This window comes from Mycotypha africana (assembly GCF_025528875.1).
Source record: "Mycotypha africana strain NRRL 2978 chromosome Unknown BDF20scaffold_3, whole genome shotgun sequence".
NCBI lineage: Eukaryota > Fungi > Mucoromycota > Mucoromycetes > Mucorales > Mycotyphaceae > Mycotypha > Mycotypha africana.
Genome location: NW_026515727.1, coordinates 1,371,607 through 1,394,785, shown reverse-complemented (window position 1 = coordinate 1,394,785; position 23,179 = coordinate 1,371,607). Strand labels below are relative to the sequence as shown.

The window sequence follows — 23,179 nt, the reverse complement described above, 5'->3', positions numbered from 1 at the left end:
CCGGGTGATGTAGGATATACACCTTTTGCCAAAATGATGTCGCAAAAAAAAAAGGTTAAAGTGTCGCGCTTTTAAAAAAAAAGTGTCGTATGTTTTTAGTAGAAAAGTGTAGCGTTTTTTTTAAAAAACAGTGTCGACAATTCAAGAAAAGAGTGTAGCATATATACAGTAAAAGCAACGCCAAAGGGCGGTTTTTTTAATTAAAGGGCGAGGAAGAAAAAAATTCAAAGGGTTGGCCTACAGTATCTCAAATAAGTAGTAACTTTGTTATTCATGGTTCCGTATGCACAGACCTGGTCCTAAAGAAAAACGGTTTGGAAAACCGTAGAACCGCAGTTACAATGATGTTTAGAGCAATGCAATATGAAAAATAGCGACGATGAAAATAAACAAGTACTCAACATTTCAAGGATTGATTTATTTACATATTGAAAGGCCTATCGCACTAAAAAAAAAAGTCATCACTCTTCTCCAAAGAAATCAATTTTTGTTGCTGCGTATCGTTTTTTGGCTAACTTGATGTGCTTGATGTTGGAGGATTTTAAGGCACTAGCAAGTGAGTTATTATAAATTTCAATCAGCTCCTTTTTGGTTTCTTTGGGTGGAGACAAAGAAAAAGAAGAGTTTCGATGCTGGTTGAGAAAGACAAGATATTTCTTAATGAGCTTATTAACAGAATTAAGAGATAAGTCATCTTGAGCTAGCACTTTCAGTAGCAGCCCGTTCATCTCGTTTTGCTGTATTTTTTGGTATGCAAAGGACTTGATTACGAGCGATGCAGCTGAATGCATAATATGCCGACTTTCAAATGATAACGGGTTCGCTGGCGAGAAACCGTTGTCCTCATACCTCTTGCTGTAGAATCCCCAGTTGTTTTTTGCATTTAGCTTATAATACTGGTTCATTATCCTGTTCTTGCAAATATATTCTTTTTGTTCGATGGCAATAAAAATGACATTGGTTGAGATGTTTTGAAAATTTGCTGTGATAGTGGCTGGAAGCTCTTGGACTGATGACCCAAGGAAAGGGGAGAAAAACGTACCATCTACTGAGCCAAAGAATCCACTTGTTGCGAGTAATTCAACATAGCCAAACCTGTAAGTCAATTCAAAATAGTCTTTTCCAAGTCTTGTCTTTCTTCTGATAAAAGCCACGGCTTTTTTTTGGTGTCCTACCTTTGACAGGTCGGCACAATCATCGATCTGGTGGTTGTTGTGAATGAAACAGGAAAAGCTAGTCATAAAAAACCAATGATTTTCCAATATAATCACTGATTCGACAAGCTTAGGTCCGTACTCATTAACGATTCTTGAGGCTTCCACTGCATCCAGGTTTGTCTTCTTCATACACAAATCATCACTAAAGTCATTTTCCCAGACGCGATATTCTTTGGAGTTGAAGAATCGGTTGATAGGAGAAGCAATCATGTAGCTAAGGTTGTCCTTCATGACTATGGTTTCTTTGTTGGCAAGGTAATAATCACGTTTCAGGATGTTTTTTGCACGTTCAACTTGTGTTCTAACTGCTTCTGGAGTGACAATTTTGGCGATATCAATAAGCTGCTCGTCCTCACTAATCTTTATAGTGACGTGATCCATTTCATCTGCTTCCACTATGCACGTGAATTTCCGTTCAAATCTTTCAGGTATAACGAAGGTAACCTTCTTGTTCATATTGGCAGATCGAAGTAGAAATAATGCAAAATCAAACGTACACTTTTGACGGTTATCAAGTGTTATGGTGTGTAAACGGGCAGCGTGCAAGAAGAAGTGCTTCATGTATTTTTTATCATAGTATCTGTCTTGTACAATAAAAGCGCAATACTTTCTCAGCTGCAGAGCAGTGATCGTGCTTTCAAGCTTGAGTATATCTGTTGTTGGCGAAGAACAAATCCTCCAGTGCCTCTTGTTCACAAAAGCAAATGAAAACTTATCCAGTTCACTGGGCAAAAGATTTAAAATGGATAAAAGCACTTCGGTAGGTAAGTTTTTCGACATAATCAAACACATCAAGTTAAGTATAACAGAAGAGAAAAGGGCTTCACTGAATATTTTCTGAAACACTCTAAACTCATTTAATCTACCATGTAACAATAGAATGTTTGCCTTGAGCCAATAATTCGTTTCAAGTAATGCAAACTGCTAGATCGCATAGTACACAGAATAGAATATGGACTACAACATGTTATGATCCTTTCCCTTTAGTGTAATAAAACATTTTCAATGTGTACCTTAAAGTTATAATTAATAAAATAAATTTATAATAAATTATAAAATTTGTTAGTTGTACCTTCAACAACAATTCTGTTTTTACGGTCCGACACTAAGTCTCATTTATTGGCAAAAATATGAAAAAAATTTCCCCTCTCTTTTTTTTTCCTTTTCTTTGCTGCGCCGAGGTCTATCACATAGTGCGTAGTACGTTAGCGTTACGCCCGTGAGTAGCCAGTTAGTGTAGTCTGCGCCTAGTAATGTGGTCTTGAAGTTACTTTGCAAAAGGGACATCGGCACTGGGGACGGGAGACTTGTTTGAACGCTCCTTTGCACAGCTCAAATGGCTCACCACAGTCGTTTTTGCCAATCACGTAAAAGTGGATGTCGACAACAGCATCTTTTTTGGTGTTGTTACTTTTTTTTGGGATCAGATGAACTTCTACCTTCTCGTGGTTGATCCTGTTAATCATTATAACTATATAGTTATTTTGAGAACTAAAAGAAGTTTCAATCTTTATGCATCTATGTTAATTAATCAATAAATGAGAATGTTTTGTAAATTAGTACAATGAAGTTTTAGTTTCTTGTAAATGCTTTTTTTCAATGCTTGCAATAATAACAGGTTTTTATAGAGATTCTATAGAGCTCTCAGACTTAAAGCAGATGCAGTATTTATGATAGTACTTGCGAATATAGTGCTGGTCCCTTCATCAGTCTGGGGTTTTGAAGTAGAGTTTACGATGGTAATCCTAAAGCTCAGGTTCTAAATGCAGTTACTTTACTTATTAAAAAATTTGAAAAGTTTACATTAAAAGAAACCAGCGTTAAAAACTTTTTGTAAGATGAGTGTAACCTTTCGTTTAGAAACCCGTCGCCCAGCAGCAAGAAACGATTCAACTAAAATCGCAGATCGTATAGCATACGTTGAAGAGTGGAGTAAAACAGATACGAATTATCTTGAAAACTGCGTTTTTTTTTCGATGAATTGGGTTTTGATATCAACATGACACCTCCAGGAGGACAGTCTACGAAGGGCATATCAGCTATTGTGACTATTTCCAGCACCAGAAGAATTGAGCTTCTGGTAAACCGATATTATGAGAGACTAATTTTTATAGCATGTTCAGGATGTTGTGTGTTTGGTTTTAGATATTTAACTGATGCTAATAAATAACGAACAAAAAAAAAAAAGTAAACGAGGGTCTCGACTAGATTTGGATTCTTCTAATATATTAATCTTTTCGACACTAATAGGTGGAAAATTTGAATCTGTTGCAGAGCAATATCACAGTCGTAGGTGCAATTTCAGCGAGGTATGTCGAGTCAAGGGAGCTTAGAAATCCGCAGGAGTGCTTTTCAAAAGGGATAAGGATCGATTTTGCTAACCGTACAAGTCAAAAAAGAATGGTCCTAAAGGCACTGTCACAGGTCGTTATTTACATTTCCTTCAGAAAACTATGGACGGAATGGATCGCGTTGCTGAAATGAAAAAGATATTATATGGTAATGGACAACGCACCCATCCATACTATTGATGCAATAGACGCTATGATTACAGAAAGAGGGTATAAATGCGTTTACTCCCCCCCTTACTCTCCTGAGCTTAATCCCAATGAGCAATTTTGGTTTAAAAGCTAAAAATTAGGTCAAACACAGCCAGTTTCAGGATAAGGAGGATTTAGCTACTAGAATAGCTGAGGCCTGTAATGCCGTTCTCCGCGAGCATCTCAAGGCAATTGTACAGCACTCAGTAAATGCATTTGAAAAGTGCTTAAGGGCAATCCTAATTAGTAAACTACTCTGTAACCATTGACAAAAAAAGCCGCCCTTTGGCGTAGCTTTTACTGTATATATGCGACACTCTTTTCTTGAATTGTCGACACTGTTTTTTTAAAAAACGCTACACTTTTCTTCTAAAAACATACGACACTGTTTCTTTTAAAAATGCGACACTTTCATTTTTTTTCTTGCGACATCATTTTGGCAAAAGGTGTACTTTGGACATTATTGAGATTCATAAAAAAAAGACGTGAAAGTCTCTGAACATATGTAAAAGAACGTACTTTTCTATGCTCTATACCATCATCATCGTCATCTGAAGGGATGAGATAACGAGAAACACCATGTCATTATGTTTTGAATAAGCCTCTGGGGAACGTCGTTTTCTTTTTTTTTTTTTTTTTTTTTTTTTTTTTTTTTTTTTTTTTGTTCCCAGTCGCTCATCTGCCCTTTTACTTGAAAACACTGTGCTTATATTTCCCGCCAAACGGCAAAAATCTTACGCATAGATAAAAAAAATTTATTGATAATAATTTATTAAGTAACTTTACATGGATTTTATCAACGCATCAGAAACAATAAATTTACTTTTTCTTCTCTATCATAATTTCGTATCTGAATTAAACTAATTTTTGTTTCAATCTGTTCTATTAACATTTCATGAAGAACAAAGAAGAAAATTCATTTAGTAGCATTGACTGGGGGCAAATTTACATAGGCATTTTGCGTTTAACAAGTCTTAAATAAAATCCACAAATTTTGCCCACCCAATCAAAGCTTCTCTTCCTTTTCCCCGTTATAAAAACCTGGGTTTATAGGTGTGAACGCGAGATGTAACAAGTTGTGTTAAAAGACGATTGCGTAATAAGTTTCCTTAGCTCTTTTATTATACTAAAAATCAGAGAGGAACGTTCACAGCGAATAGAATGCCTTAAATTAAATCATAACATTAGAAGCGGATATGGATGGTTTGCAAAAGTAAACTTGCGATGATGAGGCTGCTAGCTCCTCTGTCTGAGAAAAAAGCCAGATAAAACGACGCAGACTATGCTTTTGACAGTATAATTTTTTATGTTTAATTGTTATGCTTCATTCAGTTTAGCGTATAGCTTTCTACCCTCCAAATTCTTCAACATACTAACGCATATGAAATAGTTTTTCTTGAAAGAATGTTATATGACAAGAGTTTTCATTCTCGGTATGTAATGAATGCTAGTAGCGTCGGCGATTTTTAAGTTGCTATCGATAATTTTCGTCCTTTATAAGGACTACAATAATATCCACTACATTCATAGGCAACAAGTAAAGCAATTTGTGATAATACACATTCCACTTACCCATTTTTACCTGAAGAATACCGAGCATAAATCAAGCCTGTAGTTACACCTTTAACCAAGAAATGAACTTCTTGTAGACCGTTGGAAAAAGCAGTAAAGGGTGCGTCCGTCACTCTGTGTTTGAATACGTTTAGCATCAATGAATCCATCTGCTGTCATTTGGCATGAAAACTTAACCATTTGAAAAACCCTTTCTAACTGGGTGAACAGCAAATTTTTGATTGGCAGAACAAAAGTTCTTGAATTCTAATGGAATTTAAACGCAAAAGTACTGAATTCAATATGGGAGCTAGGGAAAAAGACTTTTTTTTTCTTTTTTTTTTTTTTTTTTTTTTTTCGGCGAGCCTTTTTCCCAATAATTTTACCTTTTGATACTTTCCAACACATAAAATTCCCTAATACACCCTTCTCTTCTGTTTTCTGTTTTCTTTTTCTTTTTTCTGTGGTTTAGAGTCGGATGCATTTTCAGAGTGAAAAACTACCAGCAGCAATTTAGACCGAAAAATCATCGAAAGACAATTTCAATACTAAACTACAAGGATAGCAGCAATTATCTCTTTTTTTTTTCTTTTCCTTCTTGCGCCTTCCACTTTCATTAACACCTTTCTGTACCCTCTCCACCCCACTCTGCTTTCAAACGCTCTCATTCATAAATACGGTTTCGTAACAAATGAATCAAAAACCATCACCGCAACCGTCTTCGTCCAACAACAGTATTGACAGTTCCCGGCCGAGATCCAATAGTGTGTTGAAATCGCTGTCCAATCTAAACTCATCTAGCTCCAATCAGCATATGACACAACAACAACAACAACAACAGCAACAGAAACAACACTTTAAAAGATCTTTAAGTGTTTCTGAAGGACTTCATGTCAAACTACCCTCTCTTCATCATTCAGATACAGAACCTTTTCCCTTTTCACCACAACAACCTTCTACTCCAAGTCTTAATACTCCTACTTCCTCAAATTCTCTCTGTTCAGAATCGAATTGGGCAAACAAGTATGATGACTTTGACATTGGAAAGCCAATCGGTAAATGCAAATTAGATGTGTTATATGGACAAAAAAAAAAAAGTGGCAAGGAAAGGAAAGGAAAGACAAGGTTTTGACAGCTTTCTTTCTTTCTTTCCCTTTGCCCATCAATCCTCCATTTTTGCTAATCAATTGTTCCATTTTTTGAACTCATTACCATTTAGGTTATGGTTCTTCAGCCGTTGTGTATGAAGCTATCTACAGACCGTTAAAGAAAAGGGTCGCTGTAAAGATGATTGATTTAGACATGTTTGAACGAAATCAAATCGATGAACTCAGGGTAAAGAAAAAACTACAATAAATTGAAGAAAGTAGACATTTCATTTTTACCCTGACTCCTTTATCTTCATTATTCATAAAAGCGTGAAACAGCACTCATGGCGTTATCCAAGCATCCCAACGTATTACGGGTTTATGGGTCGTTTGTCAATGGGTCCAAATTGTACATTGTCACACCTTATTTAGCTGCTGGGTCATGCTTAGATATCATGAAAACCTCTTTTCCCAACGGTCTGGATGAGATCTCCATTGCTACTATCCTCCGCCAGGCGTTGGAAGGGTTGGTTTATCTTCATAAAAATGGACATATTCATCGTGACGTCAAAGCGGGTAATCTTTTGATGGATCAGTATGGTACTGTTTTGCTAGCTGATTTTGGTGTTTCTAGCTCTTTGGCTGAAAATGGTGATGTTCGAAAAACATTTGTTGGTACACCCTGTTGGATGGCACCAGAAGTCATGGAGCAAGCAGGCTACGATTATAAAGCAGACATTTGGAGCTTCGGCATCACTTCGTTGGAATTAGCCACCGGCCATGCTCCGTTTGCCAAATATCCGCCCATGAAAGTACTCATGATGACTTTATCCAACGCACCACCTACGCTTGATCGAGAAAATGGAGCTCATAAATACTCGAGAGCGTTCAAAGACATGATCGATTCTTGTCTTCAAAAAGACCCTAGCAAACGACCCTCCGCCGAAAAGTTATTGATACATCCTTTCTTTAAGCAAGCCAAAAAGAAGGATTACCTGCTCAAATCTATTCTGTGTTATGTACCTCCTTTAGATCAAAGACCACATAAAAAGGTGCCTCAAAAGCACATCTCCTTTGAAATCACAGAACAGTGGGATTTTGATACCCAGTCGGATGATGATACAAACGGTAAAGCCAACGATGCCACAAGCGACACAGGACCCAATACACCCATCTTGTCAAGTCCTTCATCAGATCAGCAGGGCGATGATCAGCAATTGCAAATACAGCAACCACAGCCGCAGCACCAACCTCTAGTGCAACATCCTCCTCCGATGAAAAAACATATTTCCTTTGGCGATGCTATTATCAGACGCGACACACCCACATCATCCAATAATACCACAAATACCACTTCTACTCCTGAACATAGCAACAATAACAACCCGGATCAACCGAACCCTCCCACTTTAAAAAAACATATATCATTTGGTGACGCTGTCATTAAAGATACGCCTCTTAGACCGCTGATGTCACCTGTGGCAGAAAGCCCCTCTCCCCTCATCCCATCCTCAGCAGCTTCGTCAACACCTCAAAGTATGGAGCAATTGTTCACACCGGCATCGACTCCTGCTTTAGGAGATACCACTGCAAGTCAATCGATACCATCTACCACTTCAGCAACAACCACAGCAGCAGTAGGCACTGCAATGACACCTTCCTCTTCAAAAAAATCGAGATTTGTAATTGAAGATAATTCCACGATTCATTCTGCGCATACTATTGCCTCAACCGCACCCTTTGAATCCTCTTTCTCTGCAGAACATCAACAACAACAGCAGCCACAGCATTCTACTCTACCTGGTCCCGCTACGGGAATTAGTAGTAGCACAAATAATGTAGCTGTAGGGTTAGGTATATCGACAAGCCCATCTTCCACTGTCCTCAACCAATCCAGTAGTCGAAATCCTACAACAGCCTCAACAGGAACGTTTCAAGAGGGTGAATTCAAAAAAGGCCGCTTCAGTGTAAACCAAACACCTACCCGCAGTGCTACCCCAGTTGCGGCAGACGAGGCAAGCGTTCCTTCTGATAAACAACATGCGTCTCAACATACAATATCGACACCCGTATCAGCTAATTACACCATTGCGGATTTAAAATCTCTTCCTATGTCACGTGCTGCAAGTCAAGATAGTTTTCATAGCTCAGATCGAGGAGGAGAACAAAAGATGGGAAGCAACGGTAGTGAGGCGAATGTTGGAAAAAGCGAACGTAAATCTCGGTTTGAAGTTCAGCATAGTAGTAATAACAGTGTCTCTGGCGCTGCTTCTAATAACAATAGCAACAGCAACAACAATGTATCCAACATGGATGGCGTGGTTGCATCTACACCGGTATCACAAACCTGCCCTTTGACGCGTGAAAATTCTATAGCCTCTATTGCTTTGTCAAGAGAAGCTTCAAAAGTGAGTCGTTTCTCAATTGAAAAAGAGTCTTCTTCTGCTGGTTCAGAACCTGCGTCAAATGCAGGCACTGTCCATCAGCAGCATCATCCTTCTACTTCTTCTACCGCTTCATATCACCATCACCCATCACCGTCTAATTTAAACTCCAATACAGCACCTTCCTCCGCGACAAATACCGTCAGTACAACTGCCACCAACACTACGACTGGTGTTCCCTGTGTTACTTCTCCTGAATGTAGAAAGAAAGGTCGATTCGAGTTGACAGGAGGTACTTCAACCGCTGCCCTTGGCGACAGCACCTCTACCATCAACAGACAACAACAGCAACTCTCTGATAAGGACCATGCCCTCCACTATGATTCTCCTCAGTCCACTGTAACACCATCCCCTTGTGTATCACCCAGTAATTCCGTGTCGCGAGGTCAAGCTCATCGTGTCTTGAATACTTCTATGCCACATATGGTTTTCTCTCATATGGAAAACCTTCTGAAACAGACTGAAATACAAAAGACAATGCTTCAGGAATTATTATCATCTATGCCAAATATTTATCATCCCATCACCAATCACAATACCTCTTCTTATCATTCACAGTCGTCGTCCACATCATCTACGACGACTTCTGGCGCTGTAAACAATATCACGACACGTAGTCGTACAATATCAGATAGTAGCAAACGACCGTCTATATTCTATCACGAAGACACTTATCAAAGGTAAAAACAAAAGATAGTTGAGGAAAAGAAAAAACAAAACAAAAAGCTTGGCTGTCAGGGGATTGACACACTATGTTATAACTGATTTCTTAGGCCATCGACTGTATCAAGCAATAATAACGCGGCTTCTTTACAAAGTAGTGGTAATCTGTCAAACGATATCACACAAACAATTGAACATCTGCAATATCTATTACTCTCATCAAACAAAGAAAGAGAAAAGCTGATACGAGAAAACGAAGCCTTAAAAAAAGAAGTAGAACGCTTAAAAAAGGCACAGCAATCTAATGATTATTGTTAATAAAAGATGGAAATTTTTTTTTTGTCAGAAGGGAAAGGGCGGTGGTTTTAGAAAAAAAAAGAGTGCGGAACTCTAATTTCACTTAACGCTGCTTTTGGGTTGTCTTCTTTTCTTTTGCTGTTATTGTTGTCACTGTAGCGATCACTTGTACATAATTTAAAATTTGATTGAAGATGAATGCACCAGATCGTTTTGAACTTTTTGTCATTCCTGAAGGGAAGAAGAAGTGAGTCTTTTACACAGATAAAATAGTTGCTCTACAAAATTCGTCTTACTAACAGTAAATACAACGATCCAGAGTAGAAATGGAAATCGACACAAAGATTCCTAATGCAGCCACCTTTACTATAGAACGCGAAGATCATACACTTGGTAATATTCTGAGAAGGTAAAAGCAATAAACCAATTTTAAGTAAAACTTGTTAGCTTTGCTTTAGGTTTGAATTATGTACTGATCCCTCCTCTGTTTTTCCTAACTTTCGTCAGCCAATTACTGAAAGACCCTCGAGTTCTCTTTGCTGGTTACAAAGTACCGCATCCCTTAGAGCACAACTTTCTTATTAAAGTACAAACAGTGCCTGGAACATCGCCCGGAAAAGCGTTAAAAGACGCTACATCAGAACTTATATCGGAAATCAATGGGCTGAAGAATAAATTTGACATGGAAGTGATTCGACATCGTACATTTGAGGAATCGAGAACAGGTCAAGGGTACGATACTGATATGAACCCTATGGATCATCATGCCGGTATGGATGTCGACTTTTAAAGCCATCAATATAATGGCCACTTTGAGCAACAAATGTTAGAGTTATAGTCTTTATAGTCTCGAAAGCGTTTTGGATAGCTAAATATTGTGAACCGGTTCCTTGATCAATTCATTAGTTCCTTTTTCCCTTCATGTATAAATCATCTTTCCCTCCATTTAATATATATATTTATGAATTTTTCAACCAAAATAAGATTATCGCCTTTGTACAGCACGGTACATTCATTATCGTATCCTACTTAAATGGGTTTGACTTCGGCATTTCAATTAAGCCATCTTCTTTCTGTTTACAGCTCCTGATCGTCTGTGCATTGCAAGTCTTTTTGATTCTCTTTATTGAACATGGTTGATGGAATTGTAGAGCATCGCTTCGTGCAAATCCATCAAGCAAATGAGAGAGCAGTGTCTCAGACGGATAGCCTATGGTCAACACTCTCTCAAATGCCTACAATTGCGGCATCGCACTGTTGCGAAAAAATCTATAGCAACGTGATCAATAGCAATAACAATGGCAAAGGTTTATTACAAACAGTTCAAAACTTGCAAAACTTGGTACTGACATGTGAGGACGACAGCAAAAATGTCTTATTTTTGCAAACCATCACTCGTTTATTGATCTTCAACCATTATTTGCCGGAAGAAACACAACTCCAATTTCATTATGCAAAAAAAGATTCATATCAGATCCATCCCTTCACTTACATTATGCATCAAAAACCTAGTCTCTATTTTGAGCTTTTGGATCAACTACTGGACATTTTTGGCAAAGAAAATGAAAATGCTATGACTATCTTGAGTGGATTTGTTGAGAGTGTATTTTTGACAAAGCATACATCCGATGGTGGTGCACTTTTGACACGCCTTATGCAAATCAGCATGACTCTCGGTATCAAAAATGATTCTATCATTGCAGCCATCTATAAAAAAATGATGGATATACTTTTCGATTTTCCGTTGGAGATAAGCAGCACAATGTATTTGATGCTCGTCGATTTTCTCATGTGGATTTCTATCGATAACTCGCCTTGTATACAAATAGACATCTATCAATCTCAAGTGTGTGGCTACAATTATTTGTTGCCTTTCATTGACCATCTACTTACAATCGCTTACAAAAATCAGCCTGTAACGTCTTATCTTTCTCGACTCTCTAAAATGATGAATGTAACTTTAAGCCAGGTTGTAATCGATGTGCTATGGACCACACTTTCCTACATATTATTAAGAGGACAGACACTAGAAGAACAGCAGTTAGCAATGGCTTTGATGAGATCAATTGTTAGCAAAAGTAAAAATATGACTTTACTTCGTATTGCTTACTTGCCACTGTATCAGCTAGTGTCAGAGCTGAACGATAAGGATCTACCTAAAGAGCTGGTAGCGTTAAAAGAAGATAGTTTGGAACTTTTGGCTTACCTTGATAGCAATCAAGTTGATCGATATGATGAAGAGAGCTTGTTAGAAGAGGTATTTTACTTTTTAATACTGCAAAGACGGTCTTTCAGATATACTGATACATCTTTTTCGTTAACAGCTGCAAAAGTTGGTTGAGAACCGCAGAATGTACGGCTTATTGGCCCACTTCCTTGTCTATTTGAACAATCTCTACGCTCAAAATGTGCCTGTCCTCAGAGAAACATACAAAGATGGCCCTGAGGTCACTCTGGTGTTAAACCTTCTATTTAGCTCTCCATTTATCTATGACGAAGACGAGGACGTCCAACTTGTCACATACTTACGAATCACTGAACTCTCTTGCCTTACGAAGATCTCCTACAAATTTCCCATGCTACTTTTTCTGCTTCATAGGTTGCGATCTTCTTTGGACAATGTTCGCCTGGTAGCACATATTTTCCGCGATATCTTGCCCACTCTGGCCGATACCAATGATCCTTTTGTTACCAGTAAAGTCTTACAGGTCGTTATTTCCTCCATCAACAGCAAACCCAATTCTGCGATTGCAAGTCTCGGAGTGAAGGCACTGGCTCACATGCACCAGCTTCAGCCTCGTGTCTGGCAGGAACTGAAAAGGGTATTTGCTGAATGGGTTCTTCGTCGCAAACATAGCAATGTACACCGCAAAATCGATATGACAATACAAGGCTCTGTCAAAATGGAACTCGCTATTCTTACCACAATGCGCGACATTTGCAAGGACAGACCTCGTGAATGTGCAGCAGACGTGCTACCAATGGTGGTTTCTTTACTGCAAGCTTGTCAAGATCTGAGTATGGCATCCTTATCTATTTTGGTGGCTACGATCAATCATTGTGTTCGAGCAGGGTTAGTGGAGCCTCGTTCCATTTGGGATATTGCTGTAGTTTACCTTGCTCAATTTGCATTGGAACAAGGAACACAAAAATCTGCTCTTTTATTGAAAGAAATTTGTGCATTCTTCGCTATCGCGGGTGCTCATCATGATAGTGAGTATCTAGCTTTTCCGTTATTATGGAGGAACCGTAAAGAAACGCTAATACGCTTGTACATTTTTTTACATATTCTATTACTCTATAGTATCAGAGCTCTACTTGCAGTTTAAAGAGGGTCTTCTCGTTAATTTTATTACACCTCTCATCAGTTCGACAGATAAGAATGCTGCTCAACTTGCTATGCATGCTTTAGCGAATTTTGACGCTCAGGATATAGCAATTATTCTGCCCGAAAAAGCCGCAGACTACGTTAAAGAAACCGTTCCTGACGATGATAACCCTATTGAAGGTCAAGATCGCGTACTTTCGACCCTTATCACACATGAAATTGAGCACATGCGCCGTGGATTATTCAAGGAAGAAAATGTATCCCATAAACAGCAACAACAACTTCAACAAAAGGCCGACATTGATGAAAAGCTGGTGACGAACGATGCTGGTCAAGTGATTGGTGAACGTGAATTTGAATTACAATCCTTACTCACTCAAATGTGGGATACAACAAAGGTTGCACCAGGACTGCGCTCAGGCTATGCTATTGCTATGTTACATACTAGTGAATTTAGCCCTTCGAAAGACCCTAAAGATACATTGGAAGCTCTTAGCAAAATGAAATGGTATCGTTTCCTGAACACAGCTTTCACAGATGTAAGCTTAACAGATCACCTTTTACTGCGAATTTCCAGCGTAAGCTCCTGGGTAGCTTTTTTCAATAACGCGTTGGCCGACGTTAAAAATGATATAGAAATTACTGTATCCTTATTACTGAAGGACCTTTTGTCGAGATTGGAACGAAGTACTGTTCCAGGAGTCACTTGCAATATAATACTTTCAATAGCAGGTATGGCACCTAACGATCAGAAGAACGGCTCCGCTACTGTATTATCCTAATAACACGTTCTCTTTGATCAAACAAATTACTGAAGGTTTAATTCAGATGGTACGGGTTTATAGCCTTTCTTTTGCAGCTTCTTGTGCCAGCAATGTTATTGAAGTGTTAATGAAGAACTACGTTGTTCTTTCCGGCTCTCCTTTGTCACACTCAGCACACTTGATGAGTGAAGAAGTCCAGTTTGCCGCAAGAATGGCTGTGGGTTTTCTTGCTGTAAGCATTATAGGGAACGATAAACTCATGCGGTCAGTCAATAGTCTGCTGATTTCTTCAGCTGTTGCCGCAGAACATAAACATAGAAATATCGATACAGCTGTTGACTTGGTTCAATTTGCCAATGGGTTTGCAGCTGGTCATTTTATTGGGGCTTTAGCTGCTTATCCTACTAAAACAGCTTTGACCAACGATTTATGGAAGAATGGAGTAACCAAACTTTTAGATTATTGTGCTTCAACTAATGTATCCGACAGTCGAGTTATGGGTATTCTGATGGGTTTAGCCTCAACATTGAAAAGTGAGTTTATGGATCAAGAACTTGCTTTTGCTTCACAAAACCTCGCAAAATATTTGAGCGGTGGTTCCGTTGCTAAAGGCGCCTTATTTGGGTCTACATGGTTATGTGCAGTTGGCGCTATGCAAGGAGAAAGTATTGATTTTGAGCTGTCTGGTTTATTGGAGTCTGTTTTAGCCGCAACATCATCTGAGGTAAATTATCAAACAGAAGCAACTGTAAAATATCGTTCAATTGAATGGCAAACCATAACATATTATATCCTTTTAGTTGAGTATGAATCAGCACTTTTACCATTTTGTGGTCCCTTATACACAAGTACAATTCTATAGTTATCTTACCACTGACAAAGATGATCAAGAGAATGAAGTACTTTACAGTCAGGCGTTTGAGCCTTTGTTACAAAGCATCGAAACAGATGATGCATCTAGTCATTATCGCATTGCTGGCTTGTTCGGTGCAGCAAGTTTATTAGGTGTAGAACACCTCGACTTGTACAGCGGAAGCATCGGCTTAAAAGCTGAACGATATCATTCAAATTCGAGACGCGCTGCTCTAGATAAGCTTGCAGCAATTGCTGGTCTTACTGCTAAGGCTTCCAATGTAGGAAATCTGAAGAGTGGGCGTATTGCTGCTGCTGTTGTCGGAAAGATTGTTGAGACCACAAAGTTAATGACGCAAGCACTTGGCTCTATGAACCAACAAGGTATCAGTAGTGGGGAAGCTTCATCCCTTATATCCAGCTCATCCGAACCGAGTAACTATAATCGTCTCAGTAGCAGCACCAGTTACTTGCGTGGTGTGTTTGATCAGCTCAACACATTAATTTTATCATCAAACAGCAACGAAAACAACATTCAAATGTTGCTCAATGCTCTTATAAGCTCAAAAGGTCCGTTGCCTGCCGTTAACTGGTACAATCTTCTCATTTCATTGATGAAAACATCACCAGATATTCAGCGTTTATGCTTTGCTTTTGCAGCTAACCATGCTGCTACCTCTTTCTCATTATCTGAGTTCCTCTTTACACAAATGATTTCTATTATGAAGAGCGTTGCTATTTCCGGTAAAAAGTGTGAGTTTTTATTTGAAGGTCCATCATTTGCGACATTGCTGGAATTGGGTAAATTACCAAGCAAAACGATAACAAAGGAAGAAATTCAACGCCGAGGTCTAAGCTCCATTGTCAAGAAGATAACATTATCAAAAAGCCGGGTTTTGGAATTAGTGGAAATAGTCATTCAGAAATTTCAGTATATGTCTCAAAGTATACAGGTAAAGGTTAATGACAATGTATTCGTGGAACAACAGTAGAATATACAAATACTAATTAGCTTTGAAACGGCATAGGATAAAATGTTGAGCACGTTAGCGGATCATTTACCAGAATCCAACAGTCAAATAGAAAATGATGATGATGCAGAACTTGTTTCTTCCATCCGTGAGCATATGTTCAATTTTGTTATGATACCATTCTTCAATGATCCAGAAACGCCAAGGTTCCTGGTTCAAAAAGCCGCACATTGTAGTTTGTCAGATATTTCACAAGTTTTGCCTCTCGACAATCTGAAGGATTTTCCAATCAATCAGCTATCAATTAGAATTACAGCCACCGCTGAACTTTTTTCAATAGCAAAAAGCCAAAAAGCGTCTTTCATAAAGCACATCAATATGGCTATTGGATGTCTTCTCCGTTGTAGTAAAGTGGAAATATCAGCCTGGGATACAGTTGCACAAATCGTATATACTGAAAGTCAATCCGACAAGGACATTTTGATGTGGCTCACTCGTATTTTGGATGCATTCATTGTATTCGTCAGCGATGCTAAAACTGAGGAGGGAAGCTGTAGTGATACTTTCGTTTGTGATGGTTTAATTCGTGGTTTACGTTCGATATTAACAAAATTACGCTCATGTCCTTGCGAGACTACAATTGATGACATTCAATTTGTCGACACGGTCTATTTATTGGATTATTACGTGCATATAGGACATAAACATGAATCTGAACAAGACCAGGTAAGGCACATATAAAGATTAGCGTCCTTTCCCAGATTCTTTATTGAGCCCATCAATTGCTTGTCCTTTTTGAATAGGTGGTCAAACGTATTTTGAAGATAACTGATATGACTCGAAAGATGCCAAACCAGCAACTTACTGTTGAGTTTTTCGATAAGCTTGCTTTAGGACTTCCTCAAAAGTACCAAGTTTAATAAAAACAGATATCGTTTACCCACTGTATGGACGTATGACATGTTAGGGAATTGTCCTTTTATAATGTTGAATTTCAACCGTAAATGGTTCCTTTGAGTTACATACTATCGGCAATAGCCTCTTACTCATTCTAGCCCGGACGCGCTACTTAAGAATAAATGTCAATAATAAAGTAAGACATCCGAAGGTAAATGAAGATAAAACTGAATGGCTATGTAAGCCTTTTGAAAAAACCCGATAGACTCAACACAAAACGTGGTAGTTCTGGTAGGCCAAAGTTTAAACCTTTTTGAAAAAAAAACCGGTAGACCTGGTAGACCTGGTAGACGAGTTGCAAGTGCACCTACAACAACCATCTCGTATAATTTAAGAATGTTACTAATATAATGTATTAATCACTTTCGTTCAACTGATTTAACCACGGAATATTGCGTATTATATTTGAAAAAGATGGTTCGCAGTGATATATTCATATTCCTTATTATATAAGCCTAAATCAGATTACTTTTTTGATAAAAATGTGCTATAGGAATCAACGATTAATAATAATCTGTATTCATTATTTGAACTTGCCTATACACCCACATACATTGTTTGGGATATAGCCATTCAGTTTACCACCTCTAACTTTACCTCTGAAGTTATCCTTTTCAATCTGGAAAGAAAAAAGAATCTGACAACTCACCCAAAGATGTGAACCGTTAATCATTTTATCCTATTCTTGATACATTTGAAACTAAAGATAGTACGCGAAACAAATCATTTTACTGTCGATTATTTATTGCACATATTCATATTGTTTAAGAGGGATATCTAAAAGTTTATACATATTGGCCATTTTGGCTTCAGTCCATCCTTGCTCACGGATTAAACTGATCACTTTGCCACTTCTAAAACCCTCAGGTCCAAGTCGACCGGTTCTACCCGCCATATGTAAATAGGAAGCTGGCGATGACGGTTGTCCCAGAATAAACACATGAGAAACGTTGGGTATATCAATACCTCTTGCTGAGAACTCTGTTGCAATCCATAGCGAATTTGATTTTTCGTCATGCTGCTGTTGCGCTTGATGAGCGTAGTCTTTAATGTTCAGTGCCTTTACGTTATAGGAAGCCAATTTGTCTCTTAGTTTTTCAACACTCGTGGCTGAATCGATAAATAAGATGCCATTACGAACAGGCTCTACTTCCTGTAATGCAGCAATGCTATCAATCATGCGATCGTCTGTATCATCAAAATCCACACTAGGCGCTTTCTCTTCTTGTTTGGCTTCGGTTTGAAGATTACGAATAGCATCATCTGATATTAAAAGACAATGATGTTGGACAGGGACTACTTCACTCATCCTAGTTCCCTTGGAGATATCCACAAATAAAGGATCTGAACGAAGCCATCCTTTTTGAGAAGTAACAAAGTGACGCAAAGGTCTATTTAGTGTCGCTGATGCTACCATCAGTTGACGCTTTATCTTTTGGTTATTATTGCTTTCCAGCAGTAGTTTGTCTAACAGGAGCTGTGCTGGTTTGGGATGTTTTGCTCTTTTGTTTTGTTGCCGCACCGGAGCATATCTTTTAGGTAGTGCAAAAGCTTGATCAGCCTCGTCTATAATGAGACGATCGAATGCATGGGTTGGCAACTTTCCTTCATTTATAATATCCAATATGCGCCCTGGTGTACCTATAACTGTATGCGGTATGGTCGAATATTCTTCTTCTGACAAACCAGCACACAGCTTGACATTAGGCGTATCTGTCAACTTTTGTATCCAATGACCGATCTGCAGAGCAAGTTCTTGGTTGGGTGCAATGTAGATGGAATGAACACTTTTGTGAACCTTGACTTCGCTAGGAATCAACGAAGCTAACGTAATAGCTATACCAAAGGATTTTCCCGTTCCTGTATTATCGCGTAATAGTATATCGCGTTTGCCTTCGAGCAATAGAGGAATAAATTGTTCCTGGGCCAGGGTTGGACGTATTATATTAAAGTTTGATTTCAGTTTTTGACAAGTGGCAGGTGAAATACCTAGAGTCTTTAAATATGAACTATCACTTTAGCTGCCTCTCTCTACAAATGTCAAAATGACTGTATTTGGCTAACCTCAAATGTAGAGTAACATCTACGCGAATGTTTTAAAGGCTTACAATATCGAACAAACATTTATACAATTGACTTAATTGACAAAAGAAGGAAGTACAGATTATTGAAAATTTGCTTTTTTATTATTTCAAAAAAGGAAAAAGAAAAGAAAAAAACTATACAATTGACAAGCAACTTCTTGGAAGGGACCCTAGAATTAACAGAAGAAATGTTAGACTAAAAATATTACCAGAGATATAACCAATTGTATAAAGGGATAAATATATCTGCTTCAATTTCAGAGAAAAAAGGCAATAAACGGTTGTCTTCAGCAAAAATGCAGAACAGGTCTGTTTGTTGATCATCATTCAAAAAGCAGAACGAAAGCATAAGCCTCGGCTTTGCATATCGTATCCCAAAATACAATTAGAAGTATTTTACTATCAGCATTCAAAATTTACCTTGCAATTGTTAGACTTGTCAGAAACGCTTGATAAGAAAAGATTCAAAATAGTGTTTGAATTTATAGACTTTTTCTTTTTTTTTTTTTCTTCTACGTGACTGTCCAGGCTACAAAAAAAATTTTTGACCTACGGTTTCATAAGCCATATCAAGCCTGATATTAGAGATGATGGAAGGACTGTTGTAGATGAAGTACACATCAAAAAAAAAAAAGACCCAGCAATCAAAAAATACAAACAAATTCTTTTTAGGTGTATCAATGTTTAAATATTGTTTTAATTGAACTGACTAAATGAATTATGGATACACTCATTTAAAAATGAAGATGAAATAATAATTGAAATGAGGAAAAAAGTGATTATATGCGTGTAATGGTACTAATATAAATAAAGATACATATTATAATATATCTAAAAAAAAAATTAAGAACGGGAGGAAAGAGCTTTATGAGCTTCCATTAATTGCTCTTCTAAAACCTTGATACGACTCTCAAAAGAAGATTCCTTTGCCTTCAAATTCGTCTTTTCCGAATCCAACACAGCAACGCGCATCAGCAATCCTGCATTGATCTTTTCGAGTTCAGCGACCTTATTCTCTAGAGCTTCCATCTTTTGAACCTTACGCAGACGAGAACGACGAGCAGCATCTGTATTCTTTTGTCGCTTGATAGCAGCTTCATCTAAAGAGCCCATATTATTGGTATCGTCACTAGCAGCACGTTTTCGACGGTTGCTTGTGGGAGCAGCAGAAAAAGTAGGGGTGGTAGCATTGACAACCGAAGGTTGATGACTAACTTCCACAGTTTTCTTTGTCGTATTGGTTGTGGCAGTGACAGAAGTAATGATAGGTGTCGATGGGGGAGCAGCTAAGGGAGTCACAATAGGAGTGGGAGCAGCAACAGCAGCCAAAGCGGCCAGAGCAGCTGGCAAAGAATTACCAATGTCAGCAAATAAGTTACTCATTTGTAATAGAGGAGTGCCTGCAGCTGTGGGTGCATTCACATCATTCACTGTAGTTGCACTGGTGGCTATGGATACAGGGGTAGCAGGCACAGTATGAGGCACAAGAGAGGTACTTGACGATGGTGACGAAAGTTTAGCTTCCGGTGGCGAAACAGGCGTAACAGGGGTAGTTGTGTTTAGGGTGGTGGCAGTATTCGCCATTAGGTTATTGATTGCTGGGGCTGCTGCTGTCGCTACATTAGCTTCAGGGGGTACGGAATAAAGTTGAGGCGAGTTAAGAATGGCAGATACATCGAGGTCGACGTTATCTCCGAAAATGGACTCTAACTTGAGTTCATCTTTCGATTGAAATGGAGGGGACATCAAGAATTGATCCAAGGGAGTAGCTATCTCAGGCGAGGAATTGTTACTGTACTCGGACAAAAAATCTTGCTTGATCCATTCATCGAACATGGATGAAGGTTCTTGACCCGGCGTGCTCATAACAGGGGTAAGAGATTGACAAAGTTGACTAAATATATCTTGATTTTCCATCTGAGGTGTGTTATTGTTCTTCTTAGTGGCGTTGTGGGATTCGATGTTCATAGCAGAGATAGGCATGATTCTATATAATTTCTTGATAAATTAACTTGGATTATTGAGAGTTCAACAAGGTAATAGAGATACTGGTTTTCGAGACTTGCACGTCTTTTTCGTTAGCAGTTGTTTTGGTAAGCATGTTTGCGAGATAAGGTAAACCATAATGGAATACTGTTTGTAGTTTAATCGAGTAAATTAATAAGGTAAGTTGCGGGTTAGGTTCTGGTTCTGTAGTTGCGAAATCGTTCGAAAACGGTTAAATTAAGCAGTGGCGGCCATCATGAATAGACAAAGATGGGAAATAAGCGTTAATTTAAAAAAAGTTTTAAAATGAAGTGAATGAAGAAACGTAGATAGACAGCAGGTGTATAAGCGTGTGTGTAGCAGAAGGGTGAACCAATCCCAGAAGTGCAAACTATAGAAGTAAAGCAAAGAAGAAAAAGAAGAAAGGAGATATGAAAAAATTTTCATTCTTTCATTTATAGGACCCAGGGTATGCTAAGCTCTCATTGGATACAATTTTCTACAGATAAACAGATGAGTCATCGCTTTCGCTTTCTTTATATGGCAACTGAACGAATATTTTCACTGAAAAGATAACTTATATTTCCCGCACGAAAAAATTTCTTAACTGCTGTAGGCCATTATTAATACCTATCGTATGGTTTGATCCTCGTTGTAGATCACTCATATTGAATGGTCAGTATGTTAAGAGCATAGCAAATTGCCCTGTTGAGGTGTACACAAACCTAGTGGAGACATTAAAACCCTTGTTTATCCTGAGTCGTATTGGGAAAAAATGCCTTGCAGTCAAAAAAAAAAAAAATTTAAGGCATGTGCATTTTTTTGAGCTCTGCGTAACAGCTATTGAGGGCGTGAATGGTTGAAGTTTGGCATAGATAGTACTATATATTTTATATCGAAGAATCATGAAGATGCTGCTGTTTCAATACCGTATTTGCTTAACTATATGGATCGTCGATTAATTTTTATTGCTATTCAGGGCACATTATACGCAACTCGAAAAACAGTTGAGAATTGACTGGGTAATTGTGCCTCTTCCGTTCAATCTATATGTTAGCATATAATAAAGTGGCTCAATGCAATATTTTAGCACCTAGCTACAAGAAATACATTTTGAAAAGCAAAGGCTAAAATTAGATAAAGTCCCTTCGTCTCACTGTCTGAAGAATACTGAAAGCTCGTGATTTGGAAGAGTTATCGTTCAATCTCCTTGGTATTGGTAATGTAAATGATGGTGCACCTATCTATACAATTCAATGGCTATATTCTGTTAGAAGATATGATCGAATAGGAAATATGATTCTGTAATTCGCAAGAGATCGAAAGCTTTGTCGGATGTACAATACCATATGCGAGCAAATTGACTTATGGCAGAATATGGTTCTTACGCAAAAGTATGTCTCCTGTGGTCTCTTAACATTGTTCAAAAGAAACTCTCTTGGATTCATTAGTCTCTTTACAATATTCGTGCGTATCTAAGTCTGCAAAAGATGCTTTTTTCTCTACAATATAGCAAACAGAACTAATCATTTGCCCAACTAGGTCATAATCTGAAAGAGACAATAGTAAACTGTGAATTTTGAATTTTGAAGCATGCTGTGCAATAAGCTAGAATATAAACCTAATGCTTCTTTTCCTTATGTTCAAAAAACCATGGTGAAAGAGACTTTTTTGACAAAACTGCTCAAGTGCGCTAGCAAAAGAATTTTGGGTCCATACTATGTTATTCTTTTTTCTTTTTCCTAGTGTCCACGTTCAATGACGTTCATATCATCTTCTGCCACAATTGAAACGTTTTTACAAATACCATATGAGTGTTTGGCTACAAAGTTACTGTTCGACTGATAAGTTTCGTACTTTTTCTTTGAGAAGTTGTAGGACGGTTAATAACTAACCCTCATTTTATCTCTATTAATAACTTAACTGATTTTTATGGGTTAAATAGGGATTCTCGTGCTCCAAAAGCTGAACAGTTACCGTAAAAGAGAAATGCCAAGGTTTCTGTTATATTTGTTCGAACTTTGACTTTTTCTGGTCGTAAGAGTATTTCTAGTACGCCGTCTGGTGACGATAGGTAGCCAACCTGACTTTTAAAAGTAATGCACATTTTGTTATAATAACATTTATACAAAAGTGATCTCTCTTATCTTGCGCTCACAATAATTTACATCAATTTTTTCCTTAATTGGAGCTAACTCTCCAATCTGAACTGCTGATTCTCATTCTCTCTTTCTTCGCTATTTCTTTAATGGACAGTAACAAAAGATATGCTGTCAGCTAATGCAATATATTTGCCAACAAACCTTAGTCAACAGCCACAATACATAAAAACCATTGTTAATTTAATGCATGTGTTACTGATGACATGTATATCGTTAAAGTAGAAGACTGACATACTTATCGGCCGTATTATGGATTTTTGTTCGATAAGATCTTG

The 23,179-nt window shown here is 38.0% G+C and overlaps 8 protein-coding genes across 8 annotated transcripts; 5 read left to right on the top strand and 3 right to left on the bottom strand.

Annotated features, from left to right (window-relative positions):
- Nucleotides 1-38: 38 nt before the first annotated feature.
- BDF20DRAFT_859961 (uncharacterized protein) lies at nucleotides 39-2,288 on the bottom strand. The gene has a single exon (XM_053080481.1). The coding sequence runs from the start codon at nucleotides 2,007-2,009 to the stop codon at nucleotides 462-464; it is 1,548 nt and encodes a 515-aa protein (XP_052938225.1). The 5' UTR covers nucleotides 2,010-2,288; the 3' UTR covers nucleotides 39-461.
- Nucleotides 2,289-3,858: 1,570 nt separating this feature from the next.
- On the top strand, nucleotides 3,859-4,026 carry BDF20DRAFT_816517 (uncharacterized protein; the record flags this gene model as incomplete). The annotated part of the gene is made up of 1 exon (XM_053077157.1): nucleotides 3,859-4,026. A coding segment is annotated over one exon (168 nt), but the record flags the coding sequence as incomplete, so codon positions are not given.
- A 767-nt stretch (nucleotides 4,027-4,793) lies between these two features.
- On the top strand, nucleotides 4,794-5,630 carry BDF20DRAFT_859955 (uncharacterized protein). Its single transcript, XM_053080480.1, has one exon. It carries the CDS (start codon nucleotides 5,202-5,204, stop codon nucleotides 5,370-5,372), a length of 171 nt encoding a protein of 56 aa, XP_052938223.1. The 5' UTR covers nucleotides 4,794-5,201; the 3' UTR covers nucleotides 5,373-5,630.
- A 654-nt stretch (nucleotides 5,631-6,284) lies between these two features.
- BDF20DRAFT_799261 (kinase-like domain-containing protein) lies at nucleotides 6,285-9,386 on the top strand (the record flags this gene model as incomplete). The annotated part of the gene is made up of 7 exons (XM_053076336.1): nucleotides 6,285-6,363; nucleotides 6,528-6,643; nucleotides 6,726-7,504; nucleotides 7,709-7,989; nucleotides 8,239-8,440; nucleotides 8,606-8,637; nucleotides 8,869-9,386. Coding segments are annotated over 7 exons (2,007 nt in total), but the record flags the coding sequence as incomplete, so codon positions are not given.
- Nucleotides 9,387-9,994: 608 nt separating this feature from the next.
- BDF20DRAFT_911521 (DNA-directed RNA polymerase) lies at nucleotides 9,995-10,590 on the top strand (the record flags this gene model as incomplete). Its single annotated transcript, XM_053083833.1, has 3 exons — nucleotides 9,995-10,047; nucleotides 10,120-10,209; nucleotides 10,308-10,590. 3 exons carry the CDS (start codon nucleotides 9,995-9,997, stop codon nucleotides 10,588-10,590), a joined length of 426 nt encoding a protein of 141 aa, XP_052938221.1.
- Nucleotides 10,591-10,932: 342 nt separating this feature from the next.
- BDF20DRAFT_935163 (uncharacterized protein) lies at nucleotides 10,933-16,668 on the top strand (the record flags this gene model as incomplete). Its single annotated transcript, XM_053084759.1, has 7 exons — nucleotides 10,933-12,057; nucleotides 12,125-13,013; nucleotides 13,105-13,860; nucleotides 13,946-14,616; nucleotides 14,693-15,697; nucleotides 15,773-16,441; nucleotides 16,519-16,668. The coding sequence occupies 7 exons, from the start codon at nucleotides 10,933-10,935 to the stop codon at nucleotides 16,633-16,635; spliced, it is 5,232 nt and encodes a 1,743-aa protein (XP_052938220.1). The 3' UTR covers nucleotides 16,636-16,668.
- A 746-nt stretch (nucleotides 16,669-17,414) lies between these two features.
- Nucleotides 17,415-18,796, bottom strand: BDF20DRAFT_905338 (P-loop containing nucleoside triphosphate hydrolase protein; the record flags this gene model as incomplete). Its single annotated transcript, XM_053083153.1, has 2 exons — nucleotides 17,415-18,668; nucleotides 18,737-18,796. 2 exons carry the CDS (start codon nucleotides 18,794-18,796, stop codon nucleotides 17,415-17,417), a joined length of 1,314 nt encoding a protein of 437 aa, XP_052938219.1.
- Nucleotides 18,797-19,599: 803 nt separating this feature from the next.
- On the bottom strand, nucleotides 19,600-20,724 carry BDF20DRAFT_816659 (uncharacterized protein; the record flags this gene model as incomplete). The annotated part of the gene is made up of 3 exons (XM_053077175.1): nucleotides 19,600-20,162; nucleotides 20,230-20,251; nucleotides 20,377-20,724. The coding sequence occupies 3 exons, from the start codon at nucleotides 20,722-20,724 to the stop codon at nucleotides 19,600-19,602; spliced, it is 933 nt and encodes a 310-aa protein (XP_052938218.1).
- Between the last annotated feature and the right edge of the window lie 2,455 nt (nucleotides 20,725-23,179).